Source organism: Camelus bactrianus, chromosome 34 (assembly GCF_048773025.1).
Source record: "Camelus bactrianus isolate YW-2024 breed Bactrian camel chromosome 34, ASM4877302v1, whole genome shotgun sequence".
In the NCBI taxonomy this organism is placed as follows: domain Eukaryota; kingdom Metazoa; phylum Chordata; class Mammalia; order Artiodactyla; family Camelidae; genus Camelus; species Camelus bactrianus.
The window spans coordinates 9,076,693-9,098,333 of NC_133572.1; the positions used below are offsets into that span (position 1 = coordinate 9,076,693).

The window sequence follows — 21,641 nt, forward strand, 5'->3', positions numbered from 1 at the left end:
GGATGGGATATTTCAACGTTAGAAAACTCCTATTAATATAATTGACCACATTACCAAAGAGAAAAAAGTGATTAATTACCTCAGTAGATGCTAAAGACATTTGATAAAATTTAATACCCTCTCTTTAGAAATCAAGGCAGAAAAACATGCTAGGTTTCTGTGCTGTTTTTTAATTCAGCTAACTTTCATACAGTTATATAGTTGTAGTTCTACACGTACAACTTTCATATGTCTGTGTATATGTGTATGTGTGTGTATGTATGCACACACGTATACATATAACACAAGTTAATTGAAAAATGAATAAAGAAAAATCATCTTTGAGCTCCTGAGGTTATGCATGTGTATTTCATCAGAATCATTGTAACTGTTTTTCTAATGAATTTATTACGTTTTTGCCATGTTAATTAGATATTTTTTTCTCCAAAGGTATATAGTATGGAAGGATTATATTTTATTTAACTATTCACTCTTGTTAGAACATTTAAGTCATACATATCTTAAATTATTTCCCTGCAATATTCCTTAGGATAGAGATAAATATTTCTGGATCAATGAGTGTGTGAAGTGTTTTGATCTCTATTGTGAATTTGCCCTTCCAAAAGGTATTGTAGCGGTGTTCTGTGAGAGTCCATTTACATATGTAACACATTGACAGACAAAAAAAAAACTGGAGAAAATCAACATGAATTATTGTATATTAAGCAACCCATCTTTTCACATTTTGTAGATGCCTTTAAAAATAGCTGAGTTTTGTTTTGTTTTGTTTTTTGACTCCTCAGAAAACCAGACAAACAAAACAATAGATGCTTCTGTTAATAAGAAAGCAGCTGATAGCACATCACAGGTAAGATTTTTCCTACTGTTTAAAAATAAAATTCTAACAGGAGATTGGATTTCCATCAGTATTCTTTGATAAAATGAAAATTATTCTAAGTCTGTCTTTTACAACTGTCCATAGTTTTTCAAACAGCTTCTCTGTGTCTTTTGACAAGAATTGAGTTTCTTTGCTTAGTAATTCTCTTAGAGATAATATTAGTTTATTAAATTAATAAAAACTGCTTGGATTATATATAATCGACAGCCTAGTTATCTTCCTTCACATAGTGTGAAGTTTTAGTCTCCACATGTAATTTCTTCCTGGCCCATCTATTTAAGAAAGTTGTACTGGTTTATCATATCCTTCTCCCTGCCTACCTCCCACCCCCTGCCTTGCCACTGCCAACACACGCAGAGACACCATTTTAGTTTCTTCAAAGCTGATCAGAAGTAGCTTTATGGAAAGAAAATCTTGGTCTTTCTGATAGCTTATTAGCACTTTGCCAGTCTTGGTACTTTTCCATGTTAAATTTTAATCACCCAGGAATGGAATAACTACTTTTTTCCTGTATTAACAATGTTCACCATCCTTCTTTTACTACATTGCTTTAGATGTAATAGATTGATGGAAAGTCATTAGGTTGTTGATAGTTTAATTTTATTTTCTTCCCTTCGTCTTAATCATATCAAGAAACCCCAGTATTTTTCCTAGAAAATGGAAAAAGTCAGGCATGAATAAATGACATGAATTTTAAAATAAGGGTACAGTGATCTTTAATTTTGACTGTTCTCCTTTAAAGTGATGGGGTTTTAGATCATGCTTTATAGATCAGACTAAAGCTACTAGAAGTATTTTATTTTTTACAGATTTTAGCAGTCTTTGTATATGATATTGAAGACCAAAGTTTTGATTGTTTCTGAGGGTGTCTTATAGTAGCTATTTTTCAATTAGAAGTATATGGAGTACTTTCTGGAAGACATGGTATAGAGAGAATGTTGATATATTCAGTGACTTCTTTGTGACATTTATAGGAAGCCTAACTTTATAAAGTAAACATAAAACTAAACAAAAAATTAATGAACATCTTTATTTCCCTCAGTAATTTTTTTTCTTATTTGTTTGGACACACTAGGTAATATTTCAGGACAGGAAAATAGACATTATGATGGCTGTTTGATCATTTTATAAATGATGATTCTTCTAGAATTGTACTGTTTAATATAGTATCCACTAATCACATGTGGGCTATTTAAATTAAAATTTAATTTAATTTAGCTTTAAATCAAATTAAAAAGTTAACTTTCTATGTCACAGTAGCCTCATTTCATGACCCAGTAGCCACAGACATAGCTAGTACCTACCGTATTGGAAAACAAAAATGTGAAACATTTTCATCATTGCCAAAAGTTATACTGAGTTGCTGAAATAAAGTGGTTGTAATGTTGTAAACATTTAAGTGAAATTAAAATTGATATAAAAGTTTGCTATACTTTTAATATTCTTATAAAATTCTTTACTTTTAAAGATATCCTTTTTAAAGAAAAATAACAAAACAAAATAACATAAAATCTAGTTACACCCAACCTACTTACTATTTTCTAGAAATTCTAAAGCATCATGTATTATTCCCCACTTCAGAGTTCTAGAATCTAAAATATTTTACTTTACATTGTACTGTACAAGTTACATCTTGATGAAACAACTTGTACCAGTTGATCCAAAAGACACCTGAAATAGTGAGTGACTGCATCAGACAGGGGAGAGACAGTACAACCAAGTGTTGAGTTCTCAGTGGAGAGTTTATTTGACTTACAGGAAGAGGAGTTCAATACCATTGTATGAAAAACACATATAAGTAGGTAGTTTGAGTCGGCAGCTAACCTGCTAAAGTAATGCCTGGTCGAAGAAAGCAAAATAAGATCTTTAGATTCCCCGTGTGAATTTTGTGTGTCCAGTAATACATCGTAAGCTCTTCTTTTCATGATTTGTGAACCAGAGGCTCTGAATGCTGTGTATTTAGCCACCTGGATCCCCTCTATTAGCAAACCAGGGAACTAGCAGATTCCCTCATCTTAAAATCACTTCTCATTTATAACTTTGAGTGCCAGTTATGGATTTAAATAATAAATGTAATATACAAGTTTTATAAGCTATTATGGAAATATATATGTGCTGCCAGTTGTAAATCCATGCTTTACTAGCTTTTTGGGGGTATAAATATAATCTTTGTTGTGCTGAGTACCTTGATTAACACAACACTATGATTTTTTAGGTATATTAAGAAATTACTGTTAGCTTTTTACCCTGTATGTTACTTAGTTGGGATTAGAATCTAGTGTGAAATACGTAGCCTGTGATTTTTTAGACTTAACTTTCTAAGTACATGGCTAACTTTTTTTTTCTGCCAAATCTTCCTTAGTTCTGCTTCTGAACACTTTAAGGCTATTATAAATTAGAAGGAATCTGGATGGCTTGTGCGGAAATGATCGTTGTTCAGATGTAGCTAATTAGAAAACAATTAAATATGTAAAAGATTCTATTTTGCAGTCCTTGAGTGAAGATTTCTCCAACGTCCTCCAAATAAGTAGTAACATATTCCATGTAATGAATTATTATTACGTATTTTATTCATAGATCTCATTTCATATAATGCATTATTAATATGTTTCATATAGTAAAAAATAAATTTATTCATTTATTCAGATTTATTCATCATATATTGTAAAACAGTGTAGAATTCTTTTTTCTGCTGCATCTGTAGTTATATTGCTGTTTTGAGAGACTCAAGGTCCCCCTTAATTTTGCTGATTTTGCTAGAAAGACTACTAAGACCCATAACAGGTTATACTCATGGTAATGGTTTATCACAGCAAAAGGTAGAGAACAAAAACAGCAGGAAAAAGATATGCGTCAAGTGAGGTTTAGAGTGGGCAAGCTGAGGCTTACACCTTCTCCCCTACCCAGCACGGCACAGGATGTGCTGTGTCTCTGGTTATTAACTGCAGAGACGTGCTGAGAGTCTTTGCCCAGAGGAGCCTGACTGAGTGTTAGGGTCTGTCTTTTAAAGGGCTGGTCATAGCTACATCTTTCTGCGTAACCAGCCATGGCAGTCAAAACTCAAGACCCCAGCAGTGAAACCATGTGTGTATCATCAGTTTTGATGTTTGTGCAGATCAGTCCTAATAAGCCAGTATGACACAGTTCATTGTTTAAGATGTACCTATGAAAATGATTAATTATTGATGTAAACTTTCTAAGGGCTTCAATCCTATTAGCTAACCAAGCCTCAGTCACAGTTCCCGAGTTCCCTTGGAGAGAGGTGTGTGGAGTGAACAACCAGGTCTTCTGTGTTAACTTCTTTTGCAGTTGTAGAAGTACCCTTCTCTAGACTTTCAAGTATGTTCTTGTTATTTGTTTCATTACCAAAACAAAACAAAACCCCAGACACCTCTACAAAGCCAGTATCTTTGCTTTCTTGAAATTTTCTTAGTATTCATTTAGTGAGAGTAGTCATTTTGGGGAAGGACACATGATTATGTAACTTTTTAAGTAGTTTCAAATTGAGAACTTCAGTAATATGTGTAAATGCAGATATAAGCATGTGATGTCTCTGATTACATAAGTTTTCTCAGAAATGATGGCAGAAAAATGTAAATATGTCTGTTTATTAATCTGCACCAATTACAGCTCTAGAGTCAGACAGTATGGCTCCTATCACTTAATAATGGGTGAGCCTTGGATAAGTTATTTAACACCTTAGGTTTCTTACCTAGAAAGTATGGCTAATGCTGGTCCCAACCTCATAGGATTATTGTAAAGATTAAATTTACTAATGAATATTAAACATCACAAAGCCTGATAGTAACAGTGCCAGCTATCATGACTATCTTATAATTGCTGTTAATGATTATTGAAATAAGTCAATTTTATTTCTCAAGAAGAAAATATAACCAGGGAACTGCCTGTAGTATGTGATAATAAATGAATTTTATCAGTCAGGTTATGATTAATGAAAATATAATTCAGTAGGTAAGACCATTGATTATAGACCTTCTCTTCCTATTATATGCACCTTATAATAGGGCATCAAAATATATGAAATGAAACAAATAAAATTAATAAGAAATAGACAAATTGACCACTTTATCATTTTAAAGTTTACCTCTTTGTATCTTACCTAACATTAATGTGATTACAGCAGCTTTTTTATACTTGCTTTTTCAAAAGTGTTTTTGTGTGCTTGCATTTAAAGTGCGTATGTAGGGGGGAAAATTTATTTCTTGATTTCTTGATGGGTTATTTCATCTGACAGTCCCTAATTTTGATAGGAAATTTCAGTCTCTTTAGTTAGTATAGTAATTAATGTGGTTGAATTTAGGCCTGCTGTTTTGTAATGTAAAAAGTTTGTTTTACGTATTTTGTTTCTGAGTGCTTTTTTTCCCCTACTTTATTTTGTGTTGATTTTTTAATATTCTATCATAATTTTTCTGTTCTATTTTAAATTTTCATTTTGAGATTTCTTATTTGTACTTTCATTAATATCATATGTTCCTTTAATTCTTTGAATTTTCATTTTTAACACCTCCTTTGAAAGTGTGCTTAATTCAACATCTGGCTTCACTTGGAGTCATTTATACTGACTTTCTTTTGTCTTTAGTTGGGTTCTACTTTACTGGTCTTTTTGCATGTTTGTCTAGTAATTTTAGATGAATTTAAAATTTAGTTTTTAAAGTGGACCTTATCTTGAAAAGTGGACCTTACAGATCTGTTGTTGTAAGTGGATTCTGTTATATTCTTGAAGGATTTTGAGTATAATATATTATAAAGTAATTATAATATATGAACTAGCATTTATTAAGTGGTTACCATGTGTCATGCCTGATGTTGAGTTCTTTGTATGCATATTTGGATTAATCATTATTATATCCAAATTGGAAACTGAGTAAATGACTTTTTAACAAATTCACAGAGCTTGTAACTGTTGGTACTAAAAGATACACTCAGTCTTTTTGACTTGAAATTCTTGGTTCTTTAGGTCTGTCTTGTACTGCTATTCTTTTTTGTTGCTATTATATAGTTGAATGTTTTTTAACATTTCTAAGGATTTTGGACATTGGTTAACTTTGGTCAAATTGGATGTCAGCTGATGGTACCATAAACTATATCCTATCATACCATACCATTCTTTAGGGGAAAAAATAGATTATTTTATGTAATTTAATTCTAGCTTTGAAGTTGCCTTTGGTGTTTTTGTGAATTAATATTGATAATTTAGTATAGGATTGGTCAACATTTAAATGTTAGAAAATGAATTATGTTTATGTTTAATCACTTAAAGCACCTAGTCACTTTAATAACTATATGCAATTGATAGTGTGATTTAGAAAAAAAGAATTTCTTGTGAAAAGATTTCAAAATTATATTTTATGTGGCAGATGTTTAGCTCATGAATATCCTTGAATCATTTATCTGACAAACACTGTTTCTTCAGGTAAAGCCATTCAGGGGTCCAGATTGAACCAGGCTATGCATTATCCTTGTTTTCCCTCAGTATTACTTTGTTTTTCCCTTATGTCTGCCAGAGTTTCCTTTGCAAAATGCAGATGTTTTGTTTTTCAGAGTGGAAAAGCCACAGGCAGTGATTCAGGTGGTGTCATTGATCTCACAATGGATGATGAAGAGAGTGGAGCTTCACAAGGTACTTAAATATAAGTAGTCATACTAAGGAATGCTTAAATACCATTTTCCCCTTTTAATCCATTGTAATACTCAATGAATACAGATCTCTACAGCATTATGCTTGGTATATTTGTATCCTTTTCAGAAAGACAGTTTTTAAGATTAGAATTAAAAAATAGAAATCAAATCTTAAATTAATACAAGGAAACATAAAGGAAAACAGAGCAAGTAGAATATTTAACTGATGTTACACTTCCCTTTTTATATCTGTTATGTCACTTGATCTTTACAGTAACCCTATAATACTCATTTTAGAGTTGAGGATAGATTCAAAGTACAAATTAAACCAGGTCTTCTGACTCTAAATTAAGTATTTTTTCCATGTGTGTATATGTGTGTATTTTAATGTATATGTTAAATGAAAGTCATGTTGAAAAGCATGCACATCCAAAATCCTCAATATTATTCTGAGTTATAATATTTAGAAATTATATTGAGTAGGTATTAACCAATAGTCCCAGCTATTCTTCCACAGTGTTAATAGCTGTTCTGTGAATAAAAAGTTCCATGGTTAAATATGATTGGGAAATGCTGAGTTTAAATTATATGGATTTTTCCCTTAATACAAATTTCACTGAGCATTTACTATGCTAATTAACAATGTAAATCTCCAGGAATGATTCAGACTATAAAGTATTTCTCAGACTTAACGGTGCAAAATAACTTTATTCATGGACAAACTTTTTAATGATATAACGCATGTGGAAGATCTAGTGGGATCAGGTGCCAGTTATTTTACCTTAAAGGCATTAAATGTAAAAAAAAACTAGAGATTTTTAAAAATTCTGTTTTAGGGAATATTTCAGTTGGTTTTAGGAAAACAAAATTAAGTAGCTATATAATTCACTATATGACAGTAAAGTCAATTTTTTTTGTATAAAACTGGTACAAAATTAGAAGATTTATATCATCATTTGTTAGAGTTGAATTCATGCCAGTCTGATTATTGTTAAAAAGTTTCAGATTTTCTGCTTGATTTCACTAATTTTTTTATAGACAAGTTTTAGTAGAATAAATTCCCTAGAGCACAAAAATATCAGGTTATTTTTTGCGGGGACACAGGTAGGGCGGGTTCTGGATAAAAAAGTAAATTAAGTGAAGTTTGTTATGGTGCTCTTGTCATTTCCCTTTCTAACACCGCTGCCTCTTGGAGTCTCTTTCCATTGCCCCACCGTTGAGAGTTACTTGAATTCTCCCATTCTGAAGTGCATTGTTCTCCATCAGCACTCAAGTATTAAAGAATCAGTTGCTAAGGCCTTAATTTAAGCTCATTATATTGAGTTAGAAGAAGGATTCTTTCATTTAAAAAAATAAATAAATAAAACTGTGTTTTCTTTAAATGTGAATTAGAATCTGTGATAGAACCAACAGTGAATTACTTAAGGTCCTGACTTGGTTTTCAAATTGGAAAAAGTACACTTAATTAAAATTCAAAGAAATTGTTCTTTTAGTGGTAAATGTGACTGAATGACAAGGATAAACTTGCGTTTCTCATTTTTTTCTACCAATAATCATATTGTCTCACTTTTAATTAACAGACCCTAAAAAGGTAAATCACACTCCTGTGTCAACCATAGGGTCTTCTCAGCCGGTATCTCGACCATTGCAACCCATTCAGCCAGCACCACCTCTTCAACCATCTGGGGTTCCAACAAGTGGCCCATCTCAGACAACCATACACTTACTACCTACAGGTAAACTTGCTGAATCATTGAACTGAAACTTTAGTTTTGCCTGCAGTGAAATATGACTATGGAATTGAGTGGAAAGATTAGACAGGAAATTAGCCCACTTTGGTAAAAACCAGTGGGTGTGATTGCTGTTATCACATGATAAAAATATGTTTGATTTCATGAAAAACTGCCAAACTGCCTTCCATAGTGGCTTCACCTGGCATTTCCACCAGCAATGAGTGCGATTAACTATTGTTCCACATCCTTACCAGCATTTGGTATTGTCAGTGGTTTGGATTTTCACCATTCTACTAGGTGTAGTGGAATCTCATTGTTGTTTGATTTGCATTTCCCTGATGACATATTATGTTGAGCATCTTTTCATGTGCTTGTTTGCCGCTGTATATCTTCTTTAGTGAGGTGTCTATTCAGCTCTTTTGTCCACTTTTTAATTGAATTTTTCATTTTCTTATTGTTCACTTTTAAGAGCTCTTTTTGTATGTTTTGGGTAATGGTCCTTTATCAAATATGTCTTTTGCAGATATTTTGTCCCAGCCTGTGGCTTGTCTTCTAATTCCCTTGAGATAAACTGGATTTTAACCTTAATTATGTTAGTAATAAATTATAAAAACTATAAACTATTAAAAATATTATACAGAAAATTAAGAATAATTCTCATTGTTATTTTGAAGATGATGTGTGTTTTTGAATGCAGTATGACTTAATTTTGCAGTCTTAAGTAGAAACACTGATACAGAAGGTTTATAAAGGAGACTTTATATATGTCTTTGTCATCTGCCACTGTAAACAGCAGAAATGAATATAGTTTTGTGGAAGGGATGGGTGTAATGATTCATTCCAATTATAACCAAGAAGTTGTAATTGACTGATCAAACAAGAATTTTTAAATGATTCTTAACTAGGAATAGTTTTAACTGCCATAACACTACCATCAGAAGATATCTGCTAATATTTTACCCCCTCACCTCTCAAGAAGATGAGACATTTTCAAGATGTAGCTTATATCTCCTAAGCTGTTTGGAAGCCGATCAAAACAGTTTATCTTCTTCATAAAATAGCTTATTGATTAAGAGATTTATCTGTCAAATGCTTATTAAGGAAAATATTAAGCTCACAGGGAGTTTTATGCAGTGAATTAAATCGACAGTCACCTAACTGAGATAATTTAGAAGGAAATGTCATTATGTACACCCATGAACAGTGTAGATAATAAAATAGGGAATAAAGAGATGAAGAGGTAAATATTCCTCCTTGTGTACTTCACTTTCCTCCTCTTTCGAAAGGCTCATGGAAAGTTAAGATACATACAGACTGCAGAGTCTTTTTATCTTTGTTGTATCCAGTGTTTACCTCTAAATTTATTATAGAACCCATTCTTCTATATCAAAATATATTTATTATTGATTTTTATTATATAGTTACTACATGGTCATTTGTAAAATGTGATTCTAAATCAGAGTTATTAACAAGAAACTATTAACTTCTAAAAATCATTATTGTATTTCCATGTCAGTGAACATTTAGGACTCATATTTTGATAAATATATATTAATATGATTCAAGGCATTAATGTTCTCTGGAACATAAATTAGGAGGAATGCCATAGTAGAAGAGGAAGAAGCCTGTATTTTAATGGCTGTTTTACTGTTTTGCATAAGAGATGGTTTCGCTTACCTGAAGAAAATGTCAATTGTAATAACCAGTCAGTTTCTTGAATGGTGGGAATACAGTTACCCTTTTGGATTTATGCCCATTGGTAGAAGGCCCGGAGGGCCTAACATTCTGCTCTGCTAAGAATAATTTAACATTGAGGAAAGGAAAACTTACTTTTTTAAGTCACCCCTACAAGATCATACTCTCAGGCTCTAAACCCTCCCTTAATCTTCATATGCTTATTTATCTAGTCAAACTAGAGTGGGAAGGGCATTGGGCATGGTTGAGGTGCTCTTTTCTTCTGAAGTTTGGATTATAGTAATACTAATCTTGATTGGCCCTGTCATATCTTTCATGGTTATAGAAGAAGATGCTTCTCTCTATTTCTCCTTATTATAGTAAATTAGATTTTGTGTAAAATTAATTATAATTTAATACTGTTTACTTAACATAGAATTTGCTTCATTTTTAAATATATTTTTCTGCTTTTTTATTAGCTCCAACCACCGTGAATGTAACACATCGTCCAGCAACTCAGGTTACCACAAGACTCCCTGTACCAAGAGCTCCTGCAAACCACCAAGTGGTTTATACGACTCTCCCCGCACCTCCAGCTCAGGCTCCCCTGCGAGGAACAGTTATGCAGGCTCCTGCTGTTCGGCAGGTCAATCCCCAAAATAGTAAGAGCCTCTTTTCTTGTATATGACCCCAAGTTACATGCAGTTCTGTAGCATTTAGTTGGAGTGGCTTATATTGATTGACATTAGATTTAGCACAAAGTGCTAAGTACATTAAAACTGTTACTAATTCATTTTCTTCCATTAGGAGAGTTAAGGAGAAAACTTGTATATTATATGATTTGTGTTCTACATTTTGTCTTCAATTTAATTCTTTATGGCCTGTACTATCACAGAGCCCTATTTGATGTTGGTCTATACTCTATTAAGAGACACCATGCCTTATCAGCTGACTTTTCAGCAGAAACTCTACAGGCCAGAAGAGAGTGGCACGATATATTAAAAGTGATGCAAGGGGGAATCTTACAACCAAGAATACTCTATCCATCAAGGCTCTCATTCAGACTTGATGACGAAATCAAAAGGTTCACAGATAAACAAAAGCTAAAAGATTTCAGCACCACCAAACCAGCTTTACAACAAATGTTAAAGGACCTTCTCTAGTCATCAAACCATAAGAAAAGAGAACAAAAAGAAGAAAGAGGAAAAAAAGAAACCTACAAAAGATTGCTTTGGCTGTTCGGGATCTTTTGTGGTTCCTTATAAATTTTGGAATTGTTTATTCTAGAACTGTGAGGAATGTTGCGAGTATTTTAATGGGCGTTGCGTTGGATCTGTGGATTACTTTGGGTAGTGTGGCCATTTTGATAGTGTTGATTCTTCCAATCCAAGAGCACAAGAAATCTTTCCATTACTTTGTGTCATTTCGGGTTTCAGAGTATAGGTAACCTCGTTGGTTAAGTTTATTTCTAGGTATTTTGTTGTTTTTGATGTAATGGAAATGTCTCTGCCAGTTATAAAATTCTGGTTTTTAAAGTGGAAAAAAAAGTGAATGAAGGGCCACAAATGGCAAAATATCCTTTTTTATGGATGAGTTGTATTCCACTATATATATATATGTGTGTGTGTGTGTTATATGTATATGTGTATATATATATATATATATATATATATATATATATATATATATATATATATATATACACACACACATATATTGCTTCTCCATTATATATTCAACTATTATGTGCACTTAGGATGCTTCCATACCTTGGCAATTATAAACAATGTTGCTGTTTAAAAATTTAAAAATGGGAATGGTTGTTTGTAACTTAGCCTAGTTGGAGATAATGGTAAAGGATAGCTTCCAGTGAGAGGTATAGAAGGTAGCTGAGATATAAAAGATGGGAAAATGTTAAAGGTAACTTCAGCTTCCCTGTGTGTGTGTGTATGTATCTATATATGGATATATATATATATTTAGTAGTAAAGTGTATCATACAAACAAGTTTATGTAAAATATATATTTAAATTTTGAAGAAAAATAACAAAAAAAACACCTATGAACTCTCCACCGGGCTAAGAATTGGAGCCTTATCTGTTACAAGTCTACTGTATACCCACCCTCAATTGAATCTCTCTCCCTTTGCATTAACCTTACTTATTTGGCTTTCTATAGGATTTTACAATCTATATAGGTATCATTAAAAATATTTAGTGTTGCAAAATTTAATATCAAGGACAAATCTAGCTGTTTAAAGAAACTTCAATAATGCCATTATTAGGTAATGGCTTCTAGGAGAAAATAAACTAAGCAGAGTCTCTGGGTCACATTTTAGCTTCAACTCTCAAGTTAAAAGAGCTTTCTCTGGGGAAATCACTCAGCATTGTCATGAGTGAGTTCTGGGAAACTGGGTTCACCACAGCCAGGGTACCTGGCAGGTACTAAATGTATATAGGAATATGCTTGGGCCATACATTGGTGGCTTCTAAATTTTCTCCTTTTCTTGCCCTGATGTACGTCAAAAGAATTTTCAGTTGGATAAAATAAATAAGTATCTTCAGCAGGGCATGGAAAGAAAGAGAGGACCCTCATTAACACAAGACCAGGATAACTGAGTTGAGATTTCTGTACTAAAGATAGCAGAGATCTTTGTGAAGATAGCTTCAGTTTTTCTGTCTTTGGAGTCTCACTGCTCCATTCTGGCCTGTTTACCTTCTACATGTTATGTACCTCCAGTATTTCAGGGTTCTAGGGGTTTCGGTTATAGTCCTCTTGGTAGGGACTGCATTTATTTCTCTCCTGTTCACTGTGTCTCCTGTTTCCCTCTTTCTTGATTTTCTTTCTTTTGTGGGTAGCATACATCCTCTAGTGGCTACTTGATGAAAGGTTCATGGAGGTAGATTTTTTTTTTTTTTGGTTGCTTGCATAAATGAGAATTTCTTTATCCTCATGCTTAAATGACACTTTGGCTGAACATAGACTTCTCAGTTAGAAATATTTTTCCTTCTGAATTTTAAAAACATCACTCTACTGTTTAATAAGTGTTCCATCAAATTTAGGGCAGAATTCTAATTTTATCCCTTAATTTTCTTTCGTAGGTGTTACAGTTCGAGTGCCTCAAGCAACTACGTATGTTGTAAACAACGGATTAACCCTGGGATCAACAGGACCTCAGCTCACAGTGCATCACCGACCACCACAAGTGCATACTGTAAGTGTGGGTGTTTGGCTTCACAGAGTTCTCACCTGCAAAGCTGTCAAATACTATGGTAGTTAGCATTTGTTCTTTAAACTAATTATCTCAAAAGGAAATGACAGGTCTTCTGTTTTTCCAGCAGTTTACTGAAGAAAATAGACCTTAGATACTTCTAGGGATGCTGGTTGTCAAGGATTATTGAGTTTGCTTATGGAGGTTTGCAGTGTATAAGAGTCCACATCTGGGACTTTTAACTCATGGTGAAATTTAAAAGAGCATTTTTGAATATTAAAAAGTATTTTTTCATGTTCTGACTTTATTTTTTTATCAAAATCTTATGCTAACTCTAATTTAGCATTGCCATCACTTTTTTTTAACTTTTAATCTTTTAATTAAAACATTTTTTTTAATTTGACTGTAATTGATTTACAACATTGTGTTATTTCAGGTGTGCAGATTCAGATTCTTTTCCATTTTAGTTTATTACAAGATACTGAATATAGTTACCTATGCTATACAGTAAATCCTTGTTGTTTATTTTATATACAGTTGTGTTAGTTGTGTGTATCTGTTAATCGTACTCCTAATTTATACCCTCCTCCCCTTTCCCTTTGGTTAACCATAGTTGGTTTTCTGTATCTGTGAATCTGTTTCTGTTTTGTGAATAAATTGATTCATGTTATTTTTTTAGGTTCCACATATGAGCGATACCATACAATATCTGTCTTTCTCTAACATCACTTTATTGTTTTAATAATCCAGTGGAATTGGAAATTCATTTGTTAAGAAATAATAGAGAAAACCAAAGATTTCTCCTTAGAGTTAATCTCCAAAACAATGTCACATTATCCTGTGACAGGATTATAACAGTATTGGGTGTGATGCACCATGTAAATGGAAATGCCAGTTTTAGAGCGGGGAGGAGATTGAGGCTGATACCACTTTTTAACCAAGCAAAGCATCTTATTTTACATGGACATAATAATGGCTAACATTTGTTGAGTGCTTGCTATGTGCGGGCACTGTTAATATACTTGATCCTTACACAGGAATTCTGTAGAACTCTTGCTCTCCTTTTTTAGCCTTTATTACAGATACGGCAGCAAATGCACAGGATGGCTGAGTAACCAGCCCGAGGCCAAACCTCATAACAACTCACACATACCCGCTCCACAGCCTGTGCTTTTGGCAGCTATTATTTTATTGTCCCACTACAATGAAAAAATTAGTATTAATGGGGCGCTGGAAGTATACGGGGCACTCTACCAACTATTGTACATGTATTATTTTATTTAATCCTCACAACCCTAATGAGGATTGATGTTCTCCTTTTGATAGAAAAGGATACTGTGTCACAAAGATGTTAAGTGCTTTCTCAGTGTCATTTATCCAAGCTAGTTAAGAGGCAGAGCCGGTTCAAAACTCAGATTTTCTGATTCCATCTCCTCCAGCATGTTTTCACAGTGTTTCAGATCTGGCCCTCTTAGGGTATGTGGCAAATACATCGTTACTGTTGTTTGCAGCTGCGACTAATTTATTTCATTCCATATTCCTTCAAGAAATATATAGCAAAAATTTCTTACTTATACCACAGTTTTGCAAATTTGATGACCCATCAGAGCATTTTGTTTGTTTGTTTGTTTTTAAATAGACTCCACGTGTATTGTCTTAAGAATAAACTGTGTCTCTCACAGGAGGAACATTCTTTTAATTTAATTTAATTTAATTTTAAAAACATTTTTAAATGGTACTTTTCAGATATATATAAAAGTAGGAAGAATAGGATAACAGTCCCCACATATCAGTCACCTATCTTCAACAGTCATCAGCACAGGGCCAGCCTTATTTCATCTATGGTGCCACCCGCTTACTCCCACACCTTTGTATACACTGGGTTACTTTGAAGCATATCCCTGACATGTTATTTTATCTGTAAAACTTCAATAAAAACCTCCATTGCAATGGCAAAAACAAAACAGTAACTCAGTTGGCTTAACTAGTTTTGGGATATGAGCAGACCCAGTATCCTAGAATTTAATTTTAAGAATTAAAAAGGGATATTAACAGGCCACTTAAGCTGTTCTCATACTCCTTAAATTCCTGCCCCCTCTAGTCAAGTTTATGGCTTTAGCCTCCTTCTCCTAGATCTTGCTAGTTGTGTGTTTATTTAATATTATTAATTTCAGAGAGGAAATACAGCAGCATGACCTAGTATTCAAATCAGTCCTGCTTCTTCAACTTTCGATGTTTTATCTATTTGAACTTGATTTTTTTCCCTCTAACTTTATATTTATTTTAGCTTTTAAACTGTGGATTGTATTTTTTCCCAGACATATATCTGAGCATATGAATGTCAGCATTTTTACATTCCTTGAAATTATTTGACATATCCTTTTTGAGTTGTTACTGTGTGCATGTTACTAGCGCTACACTTTGAGAAGGCATGGAGATTAAAAAGATATCAATTCTTCACAAGATTCACTATTTAGTGCATGCGAATTTAATGAAATGCAAATTAAAACATAGTTTTTGTTAAATAAATATCCATTAAGGAAATCTTATTTGTTTCATGACTTCCAAGCTAAAGTCAGTGAGCAATGATATGTTTTGCTTAAAAAAAAGACCATTTATATCCTTGTTTCCTGCTCTCATCATTTGAATCTTTTTGAAAAAAATTTATTACTGTATTTTTAAAATCCAGGTATGATAATAATAATGTCCAGTGTTAGGCAAGTCAGTTTGACTTCCTAAGCTTTGTATTCATCCTTTTTCATCATCTGGCCTTAACCAACCTTTCCAAATTCATACTTTCTTCTTCACATACCCTATGTCTAAGTAAAAGTTAATACTTGTTTTTGCCCATAAATCCTCTCACTTACCTATCCTCATGCCCTTGCTCATATTTTTGCCTGTTGGCAGAAAGGTACACAACTGTTTCTACATTTCTGAATTCTTTCACAGCCCAGTATAAATGTCACCTTTTTCATACAGACTGACCAAGAACATAATTACATTTAGCATTTAATGTGCTTATTTATAAGAATATGCTACTGTGTTTATATGGACAAACTTTAAAAATGAAAGCAGAGTTGATACTCAAATTTCGTATGATAGATTGCCACACATGTTATTTTAAAATGTTACATTATATTAAAATAAGAATCTGTAGTATAGGTCATTAAGTCATAAATTATTTTGTTAGAAGTAGATGGTGATTTCAGTTTCTGTCAAGATGATGTTCCATCAGCAAGGGCTTTTGTTTCCTAGGGAACACTCAGTATTTTAGACCTAGAAAGTATAGTAGGAATAACCTCAGCATTCATCATTTGGGACATGATTAGTTACAAATCATCAAATAGAACTTGCTGGGTGTGGTATGGTATTTGGTATTTCCCAGTATTCCTGATGTAAAATGAAGTCTAAAAGTGACTTCTAAGATGTTTTGGTTGTAGCATTCAGAAACAGTCCTTTCTGTGATCATTATAAATCAACAAGACTCTTCTTTTGTTAGGAGCCCCCACGCCCTGTACACCCAGCACCCTTACCAGAAGCCCCACAACCACAGCGTCTGCCCCCAGAAGCTGCCAGCACATCTCTGCCTCAGAAGCCACACTTGAAGTTAGCACGAGTTCAGAGTCAAAATGGCATTGTACTGTCATGGAGTGTCCTTGAGGTGGACAGAAGCTGTGCCGCTGTTGACAGCTACCATCTTTATGCTTACCACGAGGAACCCAGTGCCACTGTGCCCTCGCAGTGGAAGAAGATTGGAGAAGTAAAGGCACTTCCCCTGCCCATGGCATGCACTCTCACCCAGTTTGTATCTGGCAGCAAATACTACTTTGCAGTACGAGCCAAGGATGTTTATGGACGTTTTGGACCTTTCTGTGATCCCCAGTCAACAGATGTGATCTCTTCCTCCCAGAGCAGTTAAACCTTGGAGCCTTTATCTCTTCCTCTTTCATAAGTTCCGCTTTTTGGTCTTGTTTTAATCTTGTGCATGAGACCCATTGTAAAATCCACATTGTGCAAGATTTCTTGGACAGATGTGTATGTACACTACATTTGTTTATAATCAGAAGTAAATAAACTCAGCCCATAAAGCAGAATCTTTTCCTGAACAATTCAAGCTTCAAGGTTTTAAATGTAAATGTGCACCTTGCTTTAGTTTTGAGGCTGGGGACAATGTGTGGGTGTTTGTGCTTTTCTGTATTTATATGTTTATTGCAGTGGAATCTCCCGTTTTCATTCTCAAATTTACCTCTCTTCCAGTATAAAGTAAGTAGATCAAGGGATTTGAGGTATGTAACTGGCATGATTCTGCTTCTACAAGATCTGTAGGTTCATAGGTAAATGATTTAAAATGAATATAAACAGAATCCAAAGAAAAAAATAAAAAGCAAATGATTAAATAGTTTAAAATAGGTTAATCTGAACACAGGAAAAGATCTGTTCATCTTTTGTCTCTTCTGGGTGGTTAATTAGATGAAAAAGATCTGCAGCGGGCCCTCCCTTTTCTATCTAATCTGGTTTTTACATTTATTTTGTGCCTTAAAGATTAACTATAAAAATAAACAGGGCCATTGTTGTTTACTTTTCCCTGTCAGTCTTTCACTCTTCATTTCTCCTTATCTCTACCAAATGTAGCACATTTCCCTCAAGTAAACTTTAGACCAAGGCTTTTATATGTAGTCCCATCAGTGACATCACTACATTAAACTCCAGAAATTTGACTTGCTGTTTTCTTCTAAGAATATAAATGCTTTTTATTTTTGGTCACTATTTAAATTAACTCTGTGTCAAGTGGACCAAGAGAAGACCACATTGTGTAAGAAAATTTTCCTTCAAACGTATTTTAGTATCTGTGTTGCACACTGTGTTACAGCTTATGAAAGCAATTCTAGTTTCCCTTATCACCCAAAGTATAATATTCTTTCAAAGGAAGTAAATAGTAAAATTCACAAAATACAATGAGCAAAAATATCAAAGGGAAAGCTCCATTTCTTCTTTATTCTCATATCATTCTTCCTGTGTTAATCTTTTAATTTTGTTTTAATGGTGCTAAGTTTTGTCTTACTGACCCTATGTCAGCTTTGGATGGAATTTAAAGAATATCCTTTGGGGTCATTTTATGTAACAATTAGATACACCTTCTGGGCATCTCTGTTCCTCTTCAAAGTTAACCAAATTCAGCTTAGGTCATGGATTTTCAATATGAGTGCCAGCTATCCTGGTATCAGGTATGTGTTTGAGTGTAGCTGGCCTAAGACAGGCGAGCTGGTGTAGTTTGGGGGGTGAGAATGTGGTTGTCAGTACTTGGAAAAGAATTTATGGAGTTTGTGAGTCATCTTCACATATCATATTTGAGTTCATATTCCTACGTTCTTAAATAAATTAGTCATTAATTTTTCCTGGAATTATAGGAGGGAACTATCCCTTCTATTAATGCTGCTTTGTTTGCAACTTTAATGGCTTGTAATAGGAAGCGTTCTAGTTGTAAAGAAACTCTCTTTAGAGACTCTTACTGTTCAGTATAACTGTCATGTTGGGTGTGAAGCTTGATTGATGCTGAAGAAGGCCTACAGATTGCCAAAATGTAAACGTTCCACAACTTTCCTTTTGCTTTCAGAAAATGAGGCCACAGTGAGAATTAAAATTTCTGTGAATCATATTTGCCAACCAACTATGTAAACATTACTCATTGTAGAACTGATGATGATGGTAAAGAAGTTGCCAATGTCATGCCAATGAAAAGTTTTAAAGGGAGAAATCGATGATCTAGATATATGTGAACACCTGTCTAATATCTGCATGTATATATGTTTTTACCTGCAATGGTTGCTTTGTTGATTATGTGTTCAAGATCATTCCTGTCTACAGAATAGAAAGCCTATGTTCAAAATTGTTCTTTATTGGCCGGTTTTATGGTCACGTGATAACAATTTGCTTACCTAGCCTAGAAAGTTTCTCTTGGTGAACAATTTTTTATTTATATTCACTAATTCTTTTTTTTTTTTAAGTTTTCATAACATTATATAATCAAGTAAAGAAGGCCCAGTAGAATGAGAATATTTTAGCTTATATCATGTGTTTTCTGTCAAAAGAAAAAAAATTTAAATAGTAACCCTAAAAATAGATTTACTACAGTAAAATAAAACTTTATTCCAAATGGTGGAGGGAAGATAAAAAGAGAGATTGTAATTATTTGAGGGAAAAGCTATTATAAGATGTTCTTCTTCAAATAGCCTGCCATGGGATTTATAGGCAACAGCTATATTGGAGTTAATGAAAGATGCGAGGCTGGAACACTAGGCTTTTGTTCTGGGCAGGTTGTAATGTTGATGAGTGCTTTCTGTTGGGTTTGTTTCTGTGCAAAGAGAGAACGGAGGATTCAACTAGAAATAGCTACTGATTACAGATTTTTTTAACAGCAGTTCACACCTCATGGACCTTTTTTATTTCACAGTACCTTTTCACAAAGTATTATCAATAAGCTTAATAATCCCATTTGGGGAATGCAAAGCTACCTTTTTAGCCTGACAATACTTGTGTAAGTATTGCCTTGTTGGAAATCCCAGAAACTTCTGATATTTCAACCTGAAATGTATGATGTTTATATGACACTTAAAGGTAATGGTGATGTTTCTTACTCTCTACTTTGCACTTTGTCAGAGTAATTTTCACCCTGTTTTAAGTGTGAGTAAAATTTTATTATGTTCTTGCCAGTAAATTTATAAATTACATGCGACAACATCTACTGTTAACAGTTAACTTTATGAGGTAACTATATCCCTCTATTTCTCTGGACTCAACTTTTTAAAATATATTTTATTAAGACTAATTCTGAATGGAAAAATATAGCTAAAATATTACCTTTGGTATCTTCAACACAGTAGAAGTTTATGAGCGAAGTGAAGAGTAGAGCTTGCTTCCTTGAAAAGTGAATGTTTATTGGGGTACCATTTGCCTCACAGAGAGGTATTCCCCAACCCCCACTGCCAGGTAATAAATGAAAGGTTTAATTGAAAAAAATGACCTAAAGGAAGGAGCTTAGAATCTTAGGTCCATCTGTCTGCAGAACTCCTGAGGCAGCCTGCACCATACAGTTCTCTAACTGTATTGGATAAGTGTTAACTTAGTTTTTTTGTATGCTCTTTTGCTTACATTTTCTGAATCATCATTTATGCGGCAAGGTGGATGTTAATATTGCATGATATGCATTTATCTTGTTCCACAGATTTTCTAGTACTGTACAAGATTAACAAAATAATGCCTGTGGTATCCTCCTCTTACTTCTATACACTGTGATCTTAGCACAGTAGGTTACTGCAGACTTCCAAGTGTTCTCCCAGACTTTCCTTCCTGAGCTATTTCAGCATCCTATGATTAATTCATTATTTTAATTTTATCATTGGCCTGTTTTGTTCTAATTTCCAGAAAAACCATGTCCCAATATTAGTTGATTGCGAATAATTCTGTCTAAAACCAGTGTATGATTCTGCCTGCCTTACTATTTACTGGGCAAGTGATGCGCCCCTTCCCTCCTTTTTGAATTTTGGGAGAATAAAAAAGATGAGAACAATTTTTACCAGGTATTTTGTTACTGTGGCAGATTTATCTGGTTCCTAAAACTTACTCCCCTTGAGCCAACCAATGGGGAGGAATAGGATGATACAAACACATGTTCTGTCTTCTCATCTTCAAATAGTTTTATCATGCTAAATAAGTTCTTCACTTTTTATTTGTAGAGTCAGTTAAATACTCATCATTTATATTCAATTGCTGTCTTTTAAAAAAAAAATTGTTTGTAAATAAGGTAACCTGGCAGTCAGACACCTTTGGGGATCCTGGCTTTAGTATTTTATCAGCCATTTCAAAATTAAATATAAAAATAAATCCTCTGTAGGAAACCTGCATCCTGATTTTTCTTTATTGCAGTTGAAAGTGTAAATAAGACCATATAAGACCTTCCTAATGTCTAATATAAACTGGGCTATAGCAAGTTGCCCTATTTTTATTAGGTTTTGAAGGTTTTTGTGGGTTTTTTCTTTTTTTAATGTACAGTAGAGTGGTGTCTGTATAAGTGTTAACTGTAGTGGGATTTTGTCCAGCAAGCCTGAAATTTATACTTTGAAATAAACTACTGGGTTTTTAACATTCTGAGTACTCTGATTCATTCTGGTTCTTCTCAGCCCTTGTATTTTCCTCTGGAAGCCTCTCGCTTTGTTAAGCATCGCTGTCACCCTGTTCAGTATTGGTTTATTGAACTGAACTTGACAACACCACCATGGCATTCAAACCACATACAATTCTCCAGCTTTGAAAGAAAAGTTGTTACGCAGAGTTGCTCCCAGATTAGATACACTGCTTTTAACTAATGGGAGACAGCATTCAAGCTTGCTGGATGGTGTGCCTCCCTGCACCTCAGAAGGCTTGGCTTACGCTTGTTAGGGACCAGATGGAAAGACTCAGTGCATTCCTGTTGGAGGTTCCACCCTCCCCTAGAGCGTCAGCATATCCA

The 21,641-nt window shown here is 33.8% G+C and overlaps 1 protein-coding gene across 3 annotated transcripts in view; it reads left to right on the top strand.

Annotated features, from left to right (window-relative positions):
- Positions 1-21,280, top strand: part of ATF7IP (activating transcription factor 7 interacting protein) — a 95,214-nt gene extending 73,934 nt beyond the window's left edge. For 2 of the 3 annotated variants that reach the window (XM_074357242.1, XM_010946459.3), the window contains exons 10-15: positions 783-847; positions 6,440-6,518; positions 8,098-8,253; positions 10,404-10,586; positions 13,026-13,138; positions 16,635-21,280. In XM_074357242.1, the coding sequence (XP_074213343.1) occupies positions 783-847; positions 6,440-6,518; positions 8,098-8,253; positions 10,404-10,586; positions 13,026-13,138; positions 16,635-17,054 (1,016 nt within the window). In that variant the 3' untranslated portion in view covers positions 17,055-21,280. The remainder of the gene's footprint in view (positions 1-782; positions 848-6,439; positions 6,519-8,097; positions 8,254-10,403; positions 10,587-13,025; positions 13,139-16,634) is intronic. The other variant, XM_010946460.3, reaches the window with a different exon arrangement.
- Positions 21,281-21,641: the final 361 nt, after the last annotated feature.